This window comes from Oncorhynchus mykiss, chromosome 3 (assembly GCF_057628025.1).
Source record: "Oncorhynchus mykiss isolate SJ-2025 chromosome 3, ASM5762802v1, whole genome shotgun sequence".
Lineage (NCBI taxonomy): Eukaryota > Metazoa > Chordata > Actinopteri > Salmoniformes > Salmonidae > Oncorhynchus > Oncorhynchus mykiss.
In genome coordinates, this window is record NC_143024.1 from 77,845,881 (window position 1) to 77,862,664 (window position 16,784).

The 16,784-nt window shown below is 42.5% G+C and overlaps 1 protein-coding gene across 6 annotated transcripts; it reads right to left on the bottom strand.

Annotated features, from left to right (window-relative positions):
• Positions 1-6,318: 6,318 nt before the first annotated feature.
• Positions 6,319-16,754, bottom strand: ttf2 (transcription termination factor, RNA polymerase II). Of its 6 annotated transcripts, none has more exons than XM_090230199.1 (24): positions 16,609-16,754; positions 16,156-16,270; positions 15,894-15,980; positions 15,715-15,784; positions 14,573-15,586; positions 14,359-14,479; positions 14,074-14,250; positions 13,802-13,959; positions 13,610-13,691; positions 13,359-13,475; positions 13,068-13,218; positions 12,851-12,956; positions 12,576-12,760; positions 12,302-12,455; positions 12,134-12,225; positions 11,969-12,048; positions 11,682-11,821; positions 11,062-11,235; positions 10,890-10,948; positions 10,351-10,504; positions 10,160-10,242; positions 10,005-10,079; positions 9,705-9,859; positions 6,319-7,541 (listed from the first exon to the last, which is right to left on the bottom strand). In XM_090230199.1, the coding sequence occupies exons 1-23, from the start codon at positions 16,634-16,636 to the stop codon at positions 9,715-9,717; spliced, it is 3,567 nt and encodes a 1,188-aa protein (XP_090086325.1). In that variant the 5' UTR covers positions 16,637-16,754; the 3' UTR covers positions 6,319-7,541; positions 9,705-9,714. The 6 variants fall into 6 exon arrangements, with proteins under 6 accessions (XP_090086325.1, XP_090086324.1, XP_090086322.1 ...); XM_090230198.1 differs by having other exon boundaries at positions 9,670-9,859; XM_090230196.1 differs by having other exon boundaries at positions 11,960-12,048.
• Positions 16,755-16,784: the final 30 nt, after the last annotated feature.

The window sequence follows — 16,784 nt, forward strand, 5'->3', positions numbered from 1 at the left end:
AATTGCCATCATACAAACTGAGGCAGCAGACTTTGTGAAAATTAATATTTGTGTCATTCTCAAAACTTTTGGCCATGACTGTAGATACTCCATAAAACAAAATCTGCTGTTTCCAGCCACAATAGTCATTTACAATATTAACAATGTCTCCACTGTAATTTCTGATCAATTTGATGATATTTTAAATGGACAAAAACTTTTGCTTTTCTTTCAAAAACAAGGACATTTCTAAGTGACACCAAACTTTTGAACGGTAGTGTATATATATATATATATGAGAGATTGATTCCATATGTGTTATTTCATAGTGTTGATGTCTTCGCTATTATTCTACAATGTATAAAATAGTACAAAAAAAAAAAAACCTTATAGAATAATAGCGAAGACATCAAAACTATGAAATAACACATATGGAATCATGTAGTAACCAAAAAGTGTTAAACAAATCCAAATATATTTTATATTTGAGATTCTTCAAATAACCACCATTTGCTTTTTTACATTTACTGCCTTTAAAAAAAACAGCTGATATGGCTGGCTTGTTCTAACAAATATGGTTTCTACTGACAATTGAGATGTACAAACTATAACATAAGGGAATGACAAGCGGATAAGAGGCAATCCATACATTTCGATTAAGACATTAATGAGCAAGCTACGACGGACGTCAATATAACTATTTGTTCATCACTTTTGACAGAATACAGAACATGGGATGTTCTTACAGTATTCTCCCTGTACACCAAGTCAGAACCATTTGATAAATAATGGGGGAATATCAGCAGAGAGTGAAAGCTATTACAATATTTGATGATACCATTTCTCTAAAACAGGCTACAGGCTATATGTGCACCATCAAGCCAGAACTGTTGGCTAAATTACGAGGAGAAAAGGGACCAAATTATTAGGGTGAGGCACATGGGCTACTAACAGCTTACTACACAACATCTTAGTATTACTTTCTTAGATACACTATACATATCTCCCTGGCATATTACATAATTTATGCAGCAGCATACAATACATTTTTGGACTCACATTGTTATGCTGTGCTCACCTCCTTCCAAACCACTCATTGTTGAATTTGCGATTTCCAACTTGTTGTGTAATGTTTATGTCCAATGGCCGATGAGCATCGATACGTTTTATCTATCATTTCTCTTCAATATTTCTCTTCATATGACAAGAATTACAAAGGATTTGCCAGTATATTGTCGACTTGATTCATGATGATGACTGCTAGCTAAGATTTTTTAAGTATGTTGACATGATCAGTCCAATCAAAGCTACTGTACATATAATGTGATTTGACGTGGCCAACGACCTTGAGCCTTCTTGGATGGGCACTTCTAATATAACTCTATTTCAGCACCCAAAGGGCTAGAATTTGAGGTCTCCCCTTAGACTTCGAGGTGACGTAGTTTCCCCATGAGTGACAGAACACTGAGCCAATCACAGTGCAACGCTCCGTATCTTCTGTTGGCTTGCCCCACCAGAAAGCAGTGAGCAGGGTGGAAACACCTGCATTTTGGAGTTGCCTCACTCAAGGAAACAAAAAAGAGATCATGTTTGTATGCGGCTTTATTAACTCATTAAAAAAATGTTTTGACATAGTTTGCAAACTGATATGTGACACGTAATGCCAAAATAAAACAGGCAAGCCCCCCCCCAAAAAAAGTGTATTATTTTTTGTCTTAAAATGTGGGGCTCAAAACAGGTTGGGCTCTGCCCCACCTGCCCTGAATGGTGTGTCTCCACTGTCCGTACCAACATTTCCTGTCTTAATTCATTAGTTATTTATCTCCTCTAGGTGGCAGTATTTACTCTTACAATTATGTATTGATTAAAGTTGATCTCATTCATGCTATATAAACATAACTTGTTTCGTTTTAATCAGAATAGTTATTGCACCACAACAAAAGGCTTATCCAAAAGAACCGTACTAGGTAGCTTGTTGAATAAAATCCTTTCACTCTTCTCCCACTGAGCACCGGACGCCCATAGACATTGAAAAGTCGTCTAAATTTGGTTAGTCCACCCTGGCCTTGATTTTTTCGTAAAAATATTTGCTCAATAATATTTCTCAGATACCGGAACTTGTGAATTCAAATAGACATGATTACGATGTAACAAGCCGGGCTGGTCCATGGATCAACTGCCTTTCCAGCCTCGGCACACGCTTTTTATACAGTTTTCATCCTTACGTCACACACTGTCACTCCTCTTTAAGTTAATGATTCATCTCCTTGGGCATTCAGCCACCATTATCTTTTTGCCTTGCACTCATTTCAGCTTGGTTTCTATTTTCTTGTTTGGCACAGAACTTAGGGTCTACAGACCATAGATTCTATTGGTGGCGTATCCATAGCAAAGATACAAAAAGAAACAGACACACACACTCCTAATGTAGGTGCATGTCTAATGGCCCTTTCAGTAATACAAACCTATGCTCCTAATGCACATCTAATGAACCTCGTGGGACTAGGTAATGGCTCCCCTTATCCTAATGGCCTATTGATTATTGGTTTCCCTTAGCCTAATGACCCAGACACATATGCCATCCCTTAACCTAATGACCTATTGATTATTGGTTTCCCTTAGCCTAATGACCCAGACACATATGCCATCCCTTAACCTAATGACCTATTGATTATTGGATTCAGGATCCATGTCTAATGACCCAGACACATGTGCCATTCCTTAACCTAATGGCCTATTGATTAATGGATTCAGGGTCCATGTCTAATGACCCAGACACATATGCCATTCCTTAACCTAATGACCTATTGATTAGTGGATTCAGGGTCCATGTCTAATGACCCAGACACATATGCCATTCCTTAACCTAATGACCTATTGATTAGTGGATTCAGGGTCCATGTTTGATGGCCCAGACACATATGCCGTTCCTTAACCTAATGACCTATTGATTAGTGGATTCAGGGTCTATGTTTGATGGCCCAGACACATATGGCTTGTAATGATTCTGCTTACTACTCTAAGCTGTATAATGTGCACATATGTACTGGAAAATGTCCAATATATTCCTCCTCTGGGGCTTACTAAGTCTTAAAGTTTGTTCCAGTAGAAGTGAGAAGGGAAGCAACTTCTCTGTTGCTAAGGAGACAATCTGCCTCCCTTTCACCTTATTAACCTTTGCTTTACTTTCTCTTCCATACTGGGGAGTCAGGACCAAACATCTCCTTTCACATATAGCTAGAAAGAAGTAAAAGATCCCTCATCAAGTCAATTGTCCTTTAACATAATGTAAAAGCATGCACACGCATTTCTTTGCCTTGCCTGAGGTTCTCATTTCTGTAGAATACAAGAAAAATAATAAAAACATGAAAGACAATAAACTGGAACCTTATAAATCCTTATAACATCATTCTCAATATGACACCTAAACACATGGCCCTCCCTCACAGACGCCTCTCTAACAACTGTTTGGTCATAAGTGAAAAACCTGTTAGATGATTAAGGGCAGGGTCCGTAAACACTTGTAACTGGAAAACCCTATGTAACATAAAAATGTCTAGGCGAACAAAATATTAAGCAGGTCTCTCATTTTATCCTTTAGCAACTGTTATATTGAGTACATGGTTATACACTTTTAGTATTGATTCCGTTGTAGCTTTCTTACATGGCACATATTGCACTTTTACTGTCTTCTCCAAAACTGTGTTTTTAAATTATTTAAACCAAATTGAACATGTTTCATTATTTAAATGACTAAATTGATTTTATTTATGTATTATATTCAGTTAAATTAAGTGTTCATTGTTCATTCAGTATTGTTGTAATTGTCATTAATATACAATGCTCAAAAAAATAAAGGGAACACTAAAATTACACATCCTAGATCTGAATGAATGAAATATTATTAAATACTTTTTTCTTTACATACAGTGCCTTGCGAAAGTATTCAGCCCCCTTGAACTTTGTGACCTTTTGCCACATTTCAGGCTTCAAACATAAAGATATAAAACTGTATTTTTTTGTGAAGAATCAACAACAAGTGGGACACAATCATGAAGTGGAACGACATTTATTGGATATTTCAAACTTTTTAAACAAATCAAAAACTGAAAAATTGGGCGTGCAAAATTATTCAGCCCCCTTAAGTTAATACTTTGTAGCGCCACCTTTTGCTGCGATTACAGCTGTAAGTCGCTTGGGGTATGTCTCTATCAGTTTTGCACATCGAGAGACTGACATTTTTTTCCATTCCTCCTTGCAAAACAGCTCGAGCTCAGTGAGGTTGGATGGAGAGCATTTGTGAACAGCAGTTTTCAGTTCTTTCCACAGATTCTCGATTGGATTCAGGTCTGGACTTTGACTTGGCCATTCTAACACCTGGATATGTTTATTTTTGAACCATTCCATTGTAGATTTTGCTTTCTGTTTTGGATCATTGTCTTGTTGGAAGACAAATCTCCGTCCCAGTCTCAGGTCTTTTGCAGACTCCATCAGGTTCTTCCAGAATGGTCCTGTATTTGGCTCCATCCATCTTCCCATCAATTTTAACCATCTTCCTTGTCCCTGCTGAAGAAAAGCAGGCCCAAACCATGATGCTGCCACCACCATGTTTGACAGTGGGGATGGTGTGTTCAGCTGTGTTGCTTTTACGCCAAACATAACGTTTTGCATTGTTGCCAAAAAGTTCAATTTTGGTTTCATCTGACCAGAGCACCTTCTTCCACATGTTTGGTGTGTCTCCCAGGTGGCTTGTGGCAAACTTTAAACGACACTTTTTATGGATATCTTTAAGAAATGGCTTTCTTCTTGCCACTCTTCCATAACGTCCAGATTTGTGCAATATACGACTGATTGTTGTCCTATGGACAGAGTCTCCCACATCAGCTGTAGATCTCTGTAGTTCATCCAGAGTGATCATGGGCCTCTTGGCTGCATCTCTGATCAGTCTTCTCCTTGTATGAGCTGAAAGTTTAGAGGGACGGCCAGGTCTTGGTAGATTTGCAGTGGTCTGATACTCCTTCCATTTCAATATTATCGCTTGCACAGTGCTCCTTGGGATGTTTAAAGCTTGGGAAATCTTTTTGTATCCAAATCTGGCTTTAAACTTCTTCACAACAGTATCTCGGACCTGCCTGGTGTGTTCCTTGTTCTTCATGATGCTCTCTGCGCTTTTAACAGACCTCTGAGACTATCGCAGTGCAGGTGCATTTATACGGAGACTTGATTACACACAGGTGGATTGTATTTATCATCATTAGTCATTTAGGCCAACATTGGATCATTCAGAGATCCTCACTGAACTTCTGGAGAGTTTGTTGCACTGAAAGTAAAGGGGCTGCTATGCTAAAAGTGCTGTTACTTCTAAACGGTTTACCTGATATGGATGAAAATACCCTCAAATTAACGCAAACAGTATGCAGTTTAACCTCATAGTCATGTTATCATTTCAAATCCAAAGTGCTGGAGTACAGAGCCCCCAAAAACCTCGTGTCACAGTCCAAATACTTGTGGACCTCACTGTATAAAATAATCAGATTGAAACAAAACTTCCAAAAGGTGGCTAGACTGTAGAAAAGCAAGTGATATATTGTGAAACTAATAATGATGAGACTGTGTGAAGTCTATACCATAACAGTGATTTCTGTCTCAAACATTCAGAATAACCTAGGTCACACTACATTACGTTGCACTGATAGGTCAACAAGAATTGCTCTACTGAATTGCTCTGTACATAAACCCATATCTCATAGAAAAAGTGTGATTTAGTCCTATTCTGTAACTTAGATTTTTGGTTGATATGGAGACGTGAATCCAACATATCAATTATTCATTTATAGAGAAACTGTAATTAAAGCCAGACAAGTCAGTGGCACAGATGGAACTATCCAAGTAGAAGATATTTGGTTGCATTGTTAACAAAACACATTTCCAAATCACTTTTGTGATTAGCCTGTTAACCTGATTAGCCTGTAAATAGCCTGTTAACCTGATTAGCCTGTAATTAGCCTGCCGACAAGTTAACAGATTGTTGGATTTACGTCTCCAACTCAACCAAAAATAAAAGTTGAAGAACATTAAGCCAGTGGCTCAGAAGAAACTATCCAAGCAGTAGATGCATCTCCTTTAAAGATTTGTATTTGGTTGCGTTCTCAACCAAACACAATTCAGTAATACATTAAATGGCCTAAAGAGTAACACACCGATGGCAACCTTGGTTACGGTAACTAATGTTCTCTAATGTGATCATAGAAAGCATGCATGTTCAAGATAGCAAGCAACGGTCATGTGTCTCTGGAGATGTTCAAAATTGTTATAATAAAGAATCTCAAACAGCATTGATCACTTGCACTATGCATAGGGTATGTACTTTTAATGTTCTCAACTGCAGTTAGTTGGGATTGGCCATTTGTTGTGTGATGTAATATTTCACTATAAAAACAGAGAAAAGTTAATCAAGCATTCAAAAAGAAAGTAAAACTGAGTGTTGCTCTGTAAAAACAAAAAAACATTGAAATGAATCTGGATGGGATGCACACTAACAAACATACTTCAGGTGAGAATAATGAATACTACTGGCAACAAGTATGTGAAACCTGTGGGCTGTATCAAAATGTCTTAGGGCAGTTTCCATAAGGGGAAATATGACCTCAGTAACCCCACCTTTTTAAGATAGTTATAAAAAGACAACCAGCACATGATACAATCACAGAGCACCACTCCATACATCATTTTGACCAAGGGGAGGTGTTCTTATTTGAGCTGATATGCCAGCACATGCCAATCACCCAGCCCTAAACTCTGAATTCTTGATGAAGTTGTTTGCTACAGGCTACAGTGCTTTTGCCATTGTTGCCTTTTTCATAATTTTCCAGTACATTTTCAAACTGGACTTCACCTGTCCTTGTCAGCCGTATTATAAGAAAATAGCTTGCTTAGTTTATATGGCGTGGCCTTGCCTTATACTGTGTTTTGTCCTGATGATGATGGACCCACAGTTCATGAAAATCTGTAGGGGGGGAATGCAGTTCTGTTCATTGTTGCATGTTTTTCTTGAGGTCATTTTCAGCTGGACTTTTATGGGTAATAACAGCGCTCATTGATGGAGACTGGTTTGTGTGTCTCCGATCCACAAACCCCAAAGAGCAACTATCATGCAAAGATCAAAAAGACTAGACCAAATCAAATGTATTTATATAGCTCTTCGTACATCAGCTGATATCTCAAAGTGCTGTACAGAAACCCAGCCTAAAACCCCAAACAGCAAGCAATGCAGGTGTAGAAGCACGGTGGCTAGGAAAAACTCCCTAGAAAGGCCAAAACCTAGGAAGAAACCTAGAGAGGAACCAGGCTATGTGGGGTGGCCAGTCCTCTTCTGGCTGTGCCGGGTGGAGATCATTACAGAACATGGCCAAGATGTTCAAATGTTCATAAATGACCAGCATGGTCCAATAATAATAAGGCAGAACAGTTGAAACTGGAGCAGCAGCACGGCCAGATGGACTGGGGACAGCAAGGAGTCGTCATGTTAGGTAGTCCTGAGGCATGGTCCTAGGGCTCAGGTCCTCCGAAAGAGAGAGAGAAAGAGAGAATTAGAGAGAGCTCACTTAAATTCACACAGGACACCGAATAGGACAGGAGAAGTACTCCAGATATAACAAACTGACCCTAGCCCCCCGACACAAACTACTGCAGCATAAATACTGGAGGCTGAGACAGGAGGGGTCAGGAGACACTGTGGCCCCATCCGAGGACAAAAGAAGCAGCAACATTCTGTCTCCAAGTAATGTGTTCTCGGGTATATAACCTATTTAATTAATGTACTTATTATGGGAAATAATTTTCTAATCACAAATATCCTCATTACTTTCAGACATTAGGATTGACTTTGACAGTTATCTTGGCTCTGTGGGTTTGAATCAGAACACTCACAGTCTAATGTCGCCCACACACAGAGTGGACGACCTCAGAGTGGAGAAAGCATTAATGGAGGACCTCAGATTGGAGGCTTGGAGCATCAAGATCAACATGGATGTTCAGATTGGAGGCTTGGAGCATCAAGATCAACATGGATGTTCAGATTTTAGGCTTGGAGCATCAAGATCAACATGGATGTTCAGATTGGAGGCTTGGAGCATCAAGATCAACATGGATGTTCAGATTGGAGGCTTGGAGCATCAAGATCAACATGTATGTTCAGATTGGAGGCTTGGAGCATCAAGATCAACATGGATGTTCAGATTGTAGGCTTGGAGCATCAAGATCAACATGGATGTTCAGATTGGAGGCTTGGAGCATCAAGATCAACATGGATGTTCAGATTGGAGGCTTGGAGCATCAAGATCAACATGGATGTTCAGATGAATCAACATTCGACTGATCCGGAGAACTATTATGACGGGACAGAACCTCCGGAAGACTCCTCTACTGAAAGGTCAGAAGAGGAATGTTCTCATTACAAGGATAAATTAAAGTCAATTACATTATTAGCATATCAAGTTTCCTTACAAAATATTTTTGCCAGTGGAAGAGATTGTTTGTGAATAACCACTGATTTTGCAAAGTGGTTGAGCATTAACAATATCTGTCAGCAACCTCCATAGAAAAAGGCAACTCCTAAAATTTTAAGCATAAGAATCTACACAGCTTAACATCAGCAAATTGATTAATATTGCATGTAGCCTAATGCTACTGAACATTTTAGTTTGAGCAATGTGTATATTTATAGTGGTGTTAACATTACTCCATAACCCCTCCCCTGTATGTACTTGCCTGAGTTTTATTCTAAACCATGTGACTGGTGGTTTAGGGACTTTCTCTCAGTGGGACAATCATTCCATCATCTCACATTTGAAAAACTCTGAACTGGGTATGGTTTTAACCAGAATACTTTCACAAACAACATAACACCCACTTTTGTAATACATCTGGCAGTACATTGTATGATTACTGATTGTAGTCTTTATTACTCATAACAATACTGGGTTCTCAACGGTCAGATGGATCATTATCTGCTATTTGCCACTTTAAATGATTCTCTTAATAACCACTTATGAAGACCCGGGTCATTTAGGATGCTTTCTGTTAAAACAGAAACTCTTTGTTTATGTAGATTTCATTATTAATCCAAAATCTAAACATATTTTCACCCACTGCAGTGATTGTTCTTACGGAATTCATGCAACTTTTCATTCTCAGAATAAGCGGGTTGATCAACTGTAATAAATAATATTTTATTAAAAAACATCCAACAGCCTTGAGGAAGACCTAATAATCAAACGCAGCATAAGAGGTAAAAGTATTTAGGATTAGAAATAACATGACCCAGCAGAGATAAATCAGTCTTATAAATTACACTTAAAATGTATTCAATGAAAAGACCATGTGACCTGACCAGGAGAAACACGGTCGTTGTCGTAACACATGGAATAGTGTGAAACAGAGTGCTGGATATGGGAAATACAACAGTACACAGCTAGTAGGCCTGAGGCTCTGCAACCTGCCAGAAGACCATGTGGAGAAAAGTAGCAGCAAAGCATTCAAGCGCATAACAGCAAAGTAGTGCCAACCACATTAGCCACACTATGTGCCAATATGTACTGTTGTGCACAGTAACCAACAAGAGCAAAGGGGGTTATCAACCAGATTCATACACAACACTAATTGTTTAAGTATGGCTGGCCCCGCTACTACCTGGTCCTCAGTCTGGCTGCCCCCACCACCCTTACTTCCTGGTCGTCAGACCCCAAAGATGACCCGGAGGTCAGCCAGGGAGAGCTTGGTAAAGGAGGCTCCAGTCCCTGACAGCACCTTCTGTGCGAGATCCTTCTTCTTCTCCTGCAGAATGGAGATCTTATCCTCCACTGTGCCCTCACACACAAACCTGCAGGGATAGGGACACACATGCTCTGTGTAAGCACTCACATCAGCAATCAGATTTATACAATGTCTTTATCCAACAGGGCACAACCTCAAAATATGTCAGTGAGATTCTCCTACAGTATCTCTGCACCCAAGCATGCGCTTACCTGTGGATGGTGACGTCTCGGTGCTGACCCACTCTGTAGATGCGGTCACAGGCCTGGTCCTCTAGAGCTGGGTTCCTGTCAGAACCACAGTATAAATCAATAAAGAACACTCAGATGGTAGTGGTGGATGGGTGTGTGTGTGTTGTGAGTCTCACCAGTGCATGTCCATGAGGAAGAGGTGATTCCCTCCAATAAGGTTAATGCCCACTCCTCCAGCACACAGAGACACAAGCATCACCTAGAAACACAAAACACCTTGTCTAAACTCTACCAACTACACTGTATCCAAAGCTGAAAATAGGTAGAGCATATCAATATTTTATGGTCACGGTTGTCCATACGATACCTGTGGTCCTTTAGGGTTGGTGTTGAACTCTTCGACCAGGTCCATGCGGCGTTTGGGGTTGACAGTGCCGTCGATGACAGCAAAGCTCAGGCCCATTCTCCTCAGGTGAACGGCCACGATGTGAAGCATGCTGGTCCACTGGGACACTATCACACTGACAGACAGACAATGGATGATTATCATATATGATTACTGTACAATCAAAATGCAACATAACGACACATGCATTCAATCACTTTCTGACTGCACCTCTTTAGATTTGAACGAAGCCTTCCAGACGTGTTTGCCCATGGTAGAAGTGGTCAGAAAATGATTTTTTGAACCCAAAACATTCAAGAGATAGAGGTGCTCAAAGTTGACCCATTTTGCATTTCCACCCTACTATGAGGGAAACATGTTCTATTACCAATAATCCTTTATTTGTCATGGACTTTAGTTGTCTATCAAACTCCTCTATATCTGTCTGCCAGGACTACATCATCCAGATGACACCAAACATTTGTAGTTTGAATGGGCTACATTTAGGTGTGTGGAATTACCTTTTCTGAGCCTCACTCTGCTGCCTGATATCCTTCAGCTCTGTGAGAATGGCAGCGATCTGAAACAACAAGAACATTAAGAAAATCAAGCAGGTAGTAGCGTATAAAGATGCACCAGATAGCCGTATAAAAACAGAAACATTTTAGTATACATGGAGGCAGTTGACGTCACCTTGGTGCTCTCGTGGGTGTCCTCAAAGAGATCGGAGGCGAATCGGCTCCCATTGAGGGACACGGTGGCTTTGGGGTCGGGGCCCGAGGGCTCGGAGGAGAGGCACAGGGCATTGAGCTGCTCCTCAAGGGAGAGAGAGATCCCATCCCCCTGCAGCTCAGACGGATCCAGGGTCTTTGAAGAAGACACACAAAGAGAACGCCAGGTAAAGACAGACCAAACTTACCCATAGTCTGTGGAGCAAGACACACAGAGAAGAGCAGCAGGTAAAAAACCAAACAGATGCCTGTTCCATAGACCCCAGAGATAAAGAAAAAAGAGAGGAGCGCAGGTCAGGCCCTCTCCACAGGTCTGGCTCCTGATTGGCGCAGCGTTCTAAGGCACTGCATCTCAGTGCTAGAGGCCCCACTACAGACCCTGGTTCGATTCCAGGCTGTATCACAACCGGCCGTGATTGGTAGTCCCACAGGGCGGCGCACAATTGGCCCAGCGTCGTCCGGGTTAGGGTTTGGATCGGGTAGGCCATCATTGTAAATAAGAATGTGTTCTTAACTGACTTGCGTAGTTAAATAAAAGGTTAAAAATAGTTTTGTTTTTTAAAGGTAGAAGTGTGTTTGTACCTTCTTCAACAGAGACAGATGGCAGCAGCTCTGTCTGAGTCGGAGCAATAGAGACAGGATGTGAACAGTGCTGGTGGGGCCCTGGGTCTGCTGGGAGGAGGACACAGAGTCCGCCTGGGACACTCCAAACTCACGAGCCACTGGGGGGGGGGGGGGGGGGGAGAGAGACAGACACTAAGGTGTCACATTGGTATCCTGTCCAAATTCACACGCCTCTGGAGAAAAAGACACATGAATTCAAACAGATTATTATTATTATTTTTTAACAGAAAGTTTACCTCCCTTACCCTTGTCGAAGGGATTGGAGTCGTCTCCCTTTTTACCATTGTCTCCCTCATGTCTCTTCAGATAGTTCTGCAGAGTGGACCTAGGAGAAAAAGTTTAAAGAATCAGTCATTAAGCCGTAGACCCAGAGAGGGAAGTTTCAGATACCAATCAGACATAGCTGTTACCTGGACTGTGCAAACACCACATCGTAAACAGACTGCTCCTCTTCAGACAGCTTCAGGCGATGCACCTCACAGGTCCGATCTGGCAGATTCACCTGGAAAATTAAGAAGGAAATCAAATCAGCTAATAATCCACATATGCTAATGTGTGTGTGTCTGTGTGTCATGTACCAGAGGTTTTCCGGTAGAGTCCATCTGGTCTTTGGTGCGTCGGAGCAGCAGAGTTCTGGTCAGAATGTTAAGTCGCTCTCCTCCTCTCTTAGAGCCGTTGTCTACCTGGGTTTTCCAAAGCTTGAACTCATCAAATGGGGCGCAGCGCAGAAACCTGACAAACACAGGCAAAGACTTTAGCAGAGGATTCTGTGGTTTTGGGGGGTGTATTGTTACTGGACATGTGGTATGATATGTGTAATATAAGGGTAGAGTAAGATATTGATGGACTTACTTGAGCAGGGCGTATATATCCAGTAGGTTGTTCTGGATGGGGGTCCCGGTAACAGCCCACCTGGCCTTGGCCCTCAGCTTACACACAGCCAAGGAGGTCTGCACCTTGGGATTCTTGATGTTGTGGGCCTCGTCCAGCACAATGCGGGCCCAAGCCACCCGCAGCAGAGGAGGGAGGGCTGATGGCTGGGGAAAGGGAGCGAGGGGACAAAGTCGTAGCATCATTAGCACCATCAATACATTACACACCGTTTCTCTCTCTGTGTTTATTCTTACCACATCCTCAGGGTCCTTGCTAGGTTTCTCTGCGTCGTCCTTCGGGACTGGGATCTCCTTGGAGACAAGGCTGTAGGTGGTCACCACCACATCATGCTCAGCCAGACTATCAGAGAGCAGGAGATAGAAAACAAATAAAACACGTGTCAAAAGTCTTTCAGGTGACACAAGTGTGTTAAACTCAGGGAAACAGATGACTCAGGTGTGTGTGTCTTACACTTTGGCGTTCTTCTGGCGGTTGGGCCCGTGGTACAGGTAGATACTGAGTCGGCTGCTCTTGACGTGTCTCTCGATCTCCTTCTTCCAGTGATGAACCAAAGAGGCAGGGCAGATGATCAAAGTGCCCTGAGACACTGCCAGGCTAGAGTCTGCAACACAATACAGGGTATAACAAATATATCATACACAAGTTACTAAATACATTATATATACACATTGTTCACATACATGACCAAATATATCATAATACAAGTTAATAATTACATGAGAAGTTGCCATTTGATATTACCATTTCTGGAGATCCAGCCTTCCAATTTAGTGTCTTTCTCCTCCTCCTTTTGCTTCTTCTTCTGGGCCAGAATGAGAGCGATCATGGTGAGGGTTTTCCCCAGGCCCATGTCATCAGCTGAGGATTAGGGGAGAAATGTCGTTAATGCATTTTCTGAAGGTTTTTGAAATACTCTGGCCATTCAACTCCTTACAAAACCCCTGGGGCTGCTGCAATCAAAGCAACTACACAGACAGGCTGGTTGACCTTACCCAGGATCCCTCCACAGGGTTTCTGGGTCTCTCTCCACAGCAGCCAGGCCAGAGCTCGTCTCTGATGGGCCAGTAGAGGCACCTGACCAATGAGAATGACCACAACACCACAGTAGATTAGGGTACCATACCCATGTACAATATGAGGTTTAGAAGGGTTGAGGCATTGAGTAGTGTACAAGGAGGTCTTGCCTTGATGCCTTTCGGGTCCGTAACCTCAGCATCGGGGTCGGGGCAGGACTCCAGGGAGCTGTGGAGGTGGTCAATGGCCTCAGAGGTGGCGTTCTTCACCGCTAGCAGACGGTTGTCTGTCATCCTGCCTCCATAGAACGCTTGGCTCTGGGGGTTCACTGGACAATCAGGGAAAGACAGAGGATTTACTGACGGTGATCACGGAGATACGATTATATCTGACTAAAGCAGGTTACAAGAATACCAAGTGTGTGTGTAGCCCTGTTCCATACCTCCATACATCTGAGTGTATCCCTGGCTGAGCTGCAGCCCCATTGAGCTGGTGGAGGCCTGGTACTGGAGGGGGGCAGGAGCAATGGGCAGTAGGACGGTGCCTCCCGGGAGGCTAAATGGGTTGTACTGGCTGGGAGTGGGCTTCGGTTTGGCATTACCTTCGTCACCCTGAGGCTCTAAAAACAGAACATTAAATTGAGTTTGTGCTTGAAGTACCTACAATGACAATACAGTAGGCAATGTTGTGGTTAGCCAAACAGTCCAGTATCCTGCTAGGGTCTTACCTGGCTCAGTGGAAGTGGTGAGGCAGAGAGACTCCAGAGTCTCCTCCAGGTCTTTGACCTGACTCTTCAACCTCTCCCCTTTATCGGGCAGAGCAGACATATTCACCACCGACAGAGTGGCCTGAGAAAGGGAAGGAGAGTTAAATATTAACTATTTATTTCAGTGTACATTCTGACACACACACACACACACACACACAGGGGTGTCCCTTACCTTCTTCTGTTTGAGCTGAGCAGTGAGCTGGCTGTGCAGGGCCCTGGGGTCCTCCCGCTGACCTTTGACCTGAGAGGCAGGCTGGAACCCTGGGAAGGATGTCAGGGCTCTCTGGACCAGGGGCACTGGTACTAGAGACGTCGTCTGTGTACCTGGCTGAACTGAAACAAACTGGACATCATCATCATCATCTTCATCACAACGCCACTCTCCAAATTGGTTCCCACAATGGGACTTGTCCTGGTTCTGCTGTGATGATGAAGCAGTCATTTTCTCTGCCTCCTTATCCTGTTCAGTTGTTGGAGTGGAAAGTCGCTGCGCTGGTTTATCAGATTGTGGGATTGGGGTTTTGGTCTTCTCTGTGCTCTTAGGTGCTTGGGCGTCTTTAGAGGTAGTGCCATTTGGGTCGGAGGGGTTGCTCTTCATCCTATCTGTGCTTGGCTTTTTCCCAGCATGCTTTCCAGACTCTTTTAGGCTATTGGTTGGTGGCTCTCGTGGGTAGTATCCATGACGACCCTTTGAGGCTTTGTGTGGGTCCTCTGTATCCTGGGGTTTCGGGCTAGAGTTGTTGCTTTTCTCAGCCTCTCTCTGGCTGTCTTTGTTTGAGTTCTTGTTTTTGTCTTTCATCTCCTTGACAGTCTTTTCCTTTTCCTCAGGTGATGTTTCAGAACTTTCCTTATTCTCCTCACCTGATACTCTCTTCTTTATCTTCATCCCTGCTGGAAGCTGTTTGTCTCTCCAAGACTCTGAGGGACTTGACATCCCCCTCTCCTCCTCCTCCATACCTCGCCCGTGTTCGCTTTCTTTACCTACACTCTTGTGAAGCCTCTCCTTCTCTCCACCTTTCTCATTCTTTCCTTTGCTCTCTTCCTCCAGTCTCCCCCCATCTTGGAGTCTCTTCCACTCTGACGTCTGGTCAGTCTTGCCTGGGGCCTTGAATGGATTTCTCTCTGGGGGCAGGCTGGAGGGCTGCAGCTGTCTGTCAGACAGTGGGCTGCGTTTCTCTGCCTCTGGCTGCAGGGGTGGAGCACTAGTCAGCCATTTTGAAACACATTCAACGAGTGCTTGCCATGACAGTAATAGGCTATGAATTAGGCAATGTATACTGTATTTATCATTACCAGTAGTTAGGAGGTGCTTACCGCTGTCCAGGGAACATTGCCACACCACCTCTGACCTGCGTTCTTCCCCAAAACACACCGGTAGTACAACCTGAGAAGAGAAAAGAGAGTGAGACAGAGTATGATAATGCACCTGAACACAAACCATTGATCATAGCTAGAGTTAGAGGAAGCATCCACACACATGCACACAGACAGACCTGTAGCCCTGCTGCTGCTGACTGCGGATGAGAGTCTGGAGTTCCACCATAGAATCCTCATGAAGCAGGCAGTGTGAGGCCGGGATCCTAATGAAAGCCATAAAACAGATCAGTCATATCAGTAAATTACTATTGCATAAGTCCTGTACTTTGTTAGATGGCTTTTGAGAATGCCACGGTCAGATACCAGTTAGGATAGAGCTAGTGCTCTTCATGAAACGAGAAACATGCATTAATGAACTGACAAGAGAGACCAACCTACCCTGCCACTTTGGTGAAATCACAGGGAGACCCCAGTTGACGCTCCCCGCACAAGTAGAAGCTTTTACCCTTATTTGGCCCTTCTTTCACTCCCGTCTTCAGCATGCATGTGCTGCCTGGTTAGTGTAAATACAAGTCAAATAGATGAAAACATGAGTTCATATTCAGTAAAACACGTCCTTGCATTACTAACGTTATCACCCCTATTGGTTGATATGATGTCTCAATTATGTTAATATTATTATTAGGCAGGTGGCTAGCATCATATTCTGCCTCGAGAGATAAAGAAAACACCATTGAGCTATGTTCCCAACCTGCTAACGTTAGATGGCTACAATAGCAAGCTAGCATACGTTTCAGAAAAGCACCTCGTTTCAACAGGCACGAATAACAATATAATAATTATGATAATGCAACACTTTGACTATGTCAATGCAAAAATAAACACATTTACCGTGGGTATTGCATAGTACAATCTCCATTATCAAGAAAAGTTTAAGATAATGATCAAATTCGTCCAAAAGTAAAAATGCGTTTGAACTTCTTGAAACTTTCAATTGACCAATGGGAATTGTGTTTGAAAGTCACTTCCGAGTCAATTATTTAACGTTAATTACTACATTACCCAAA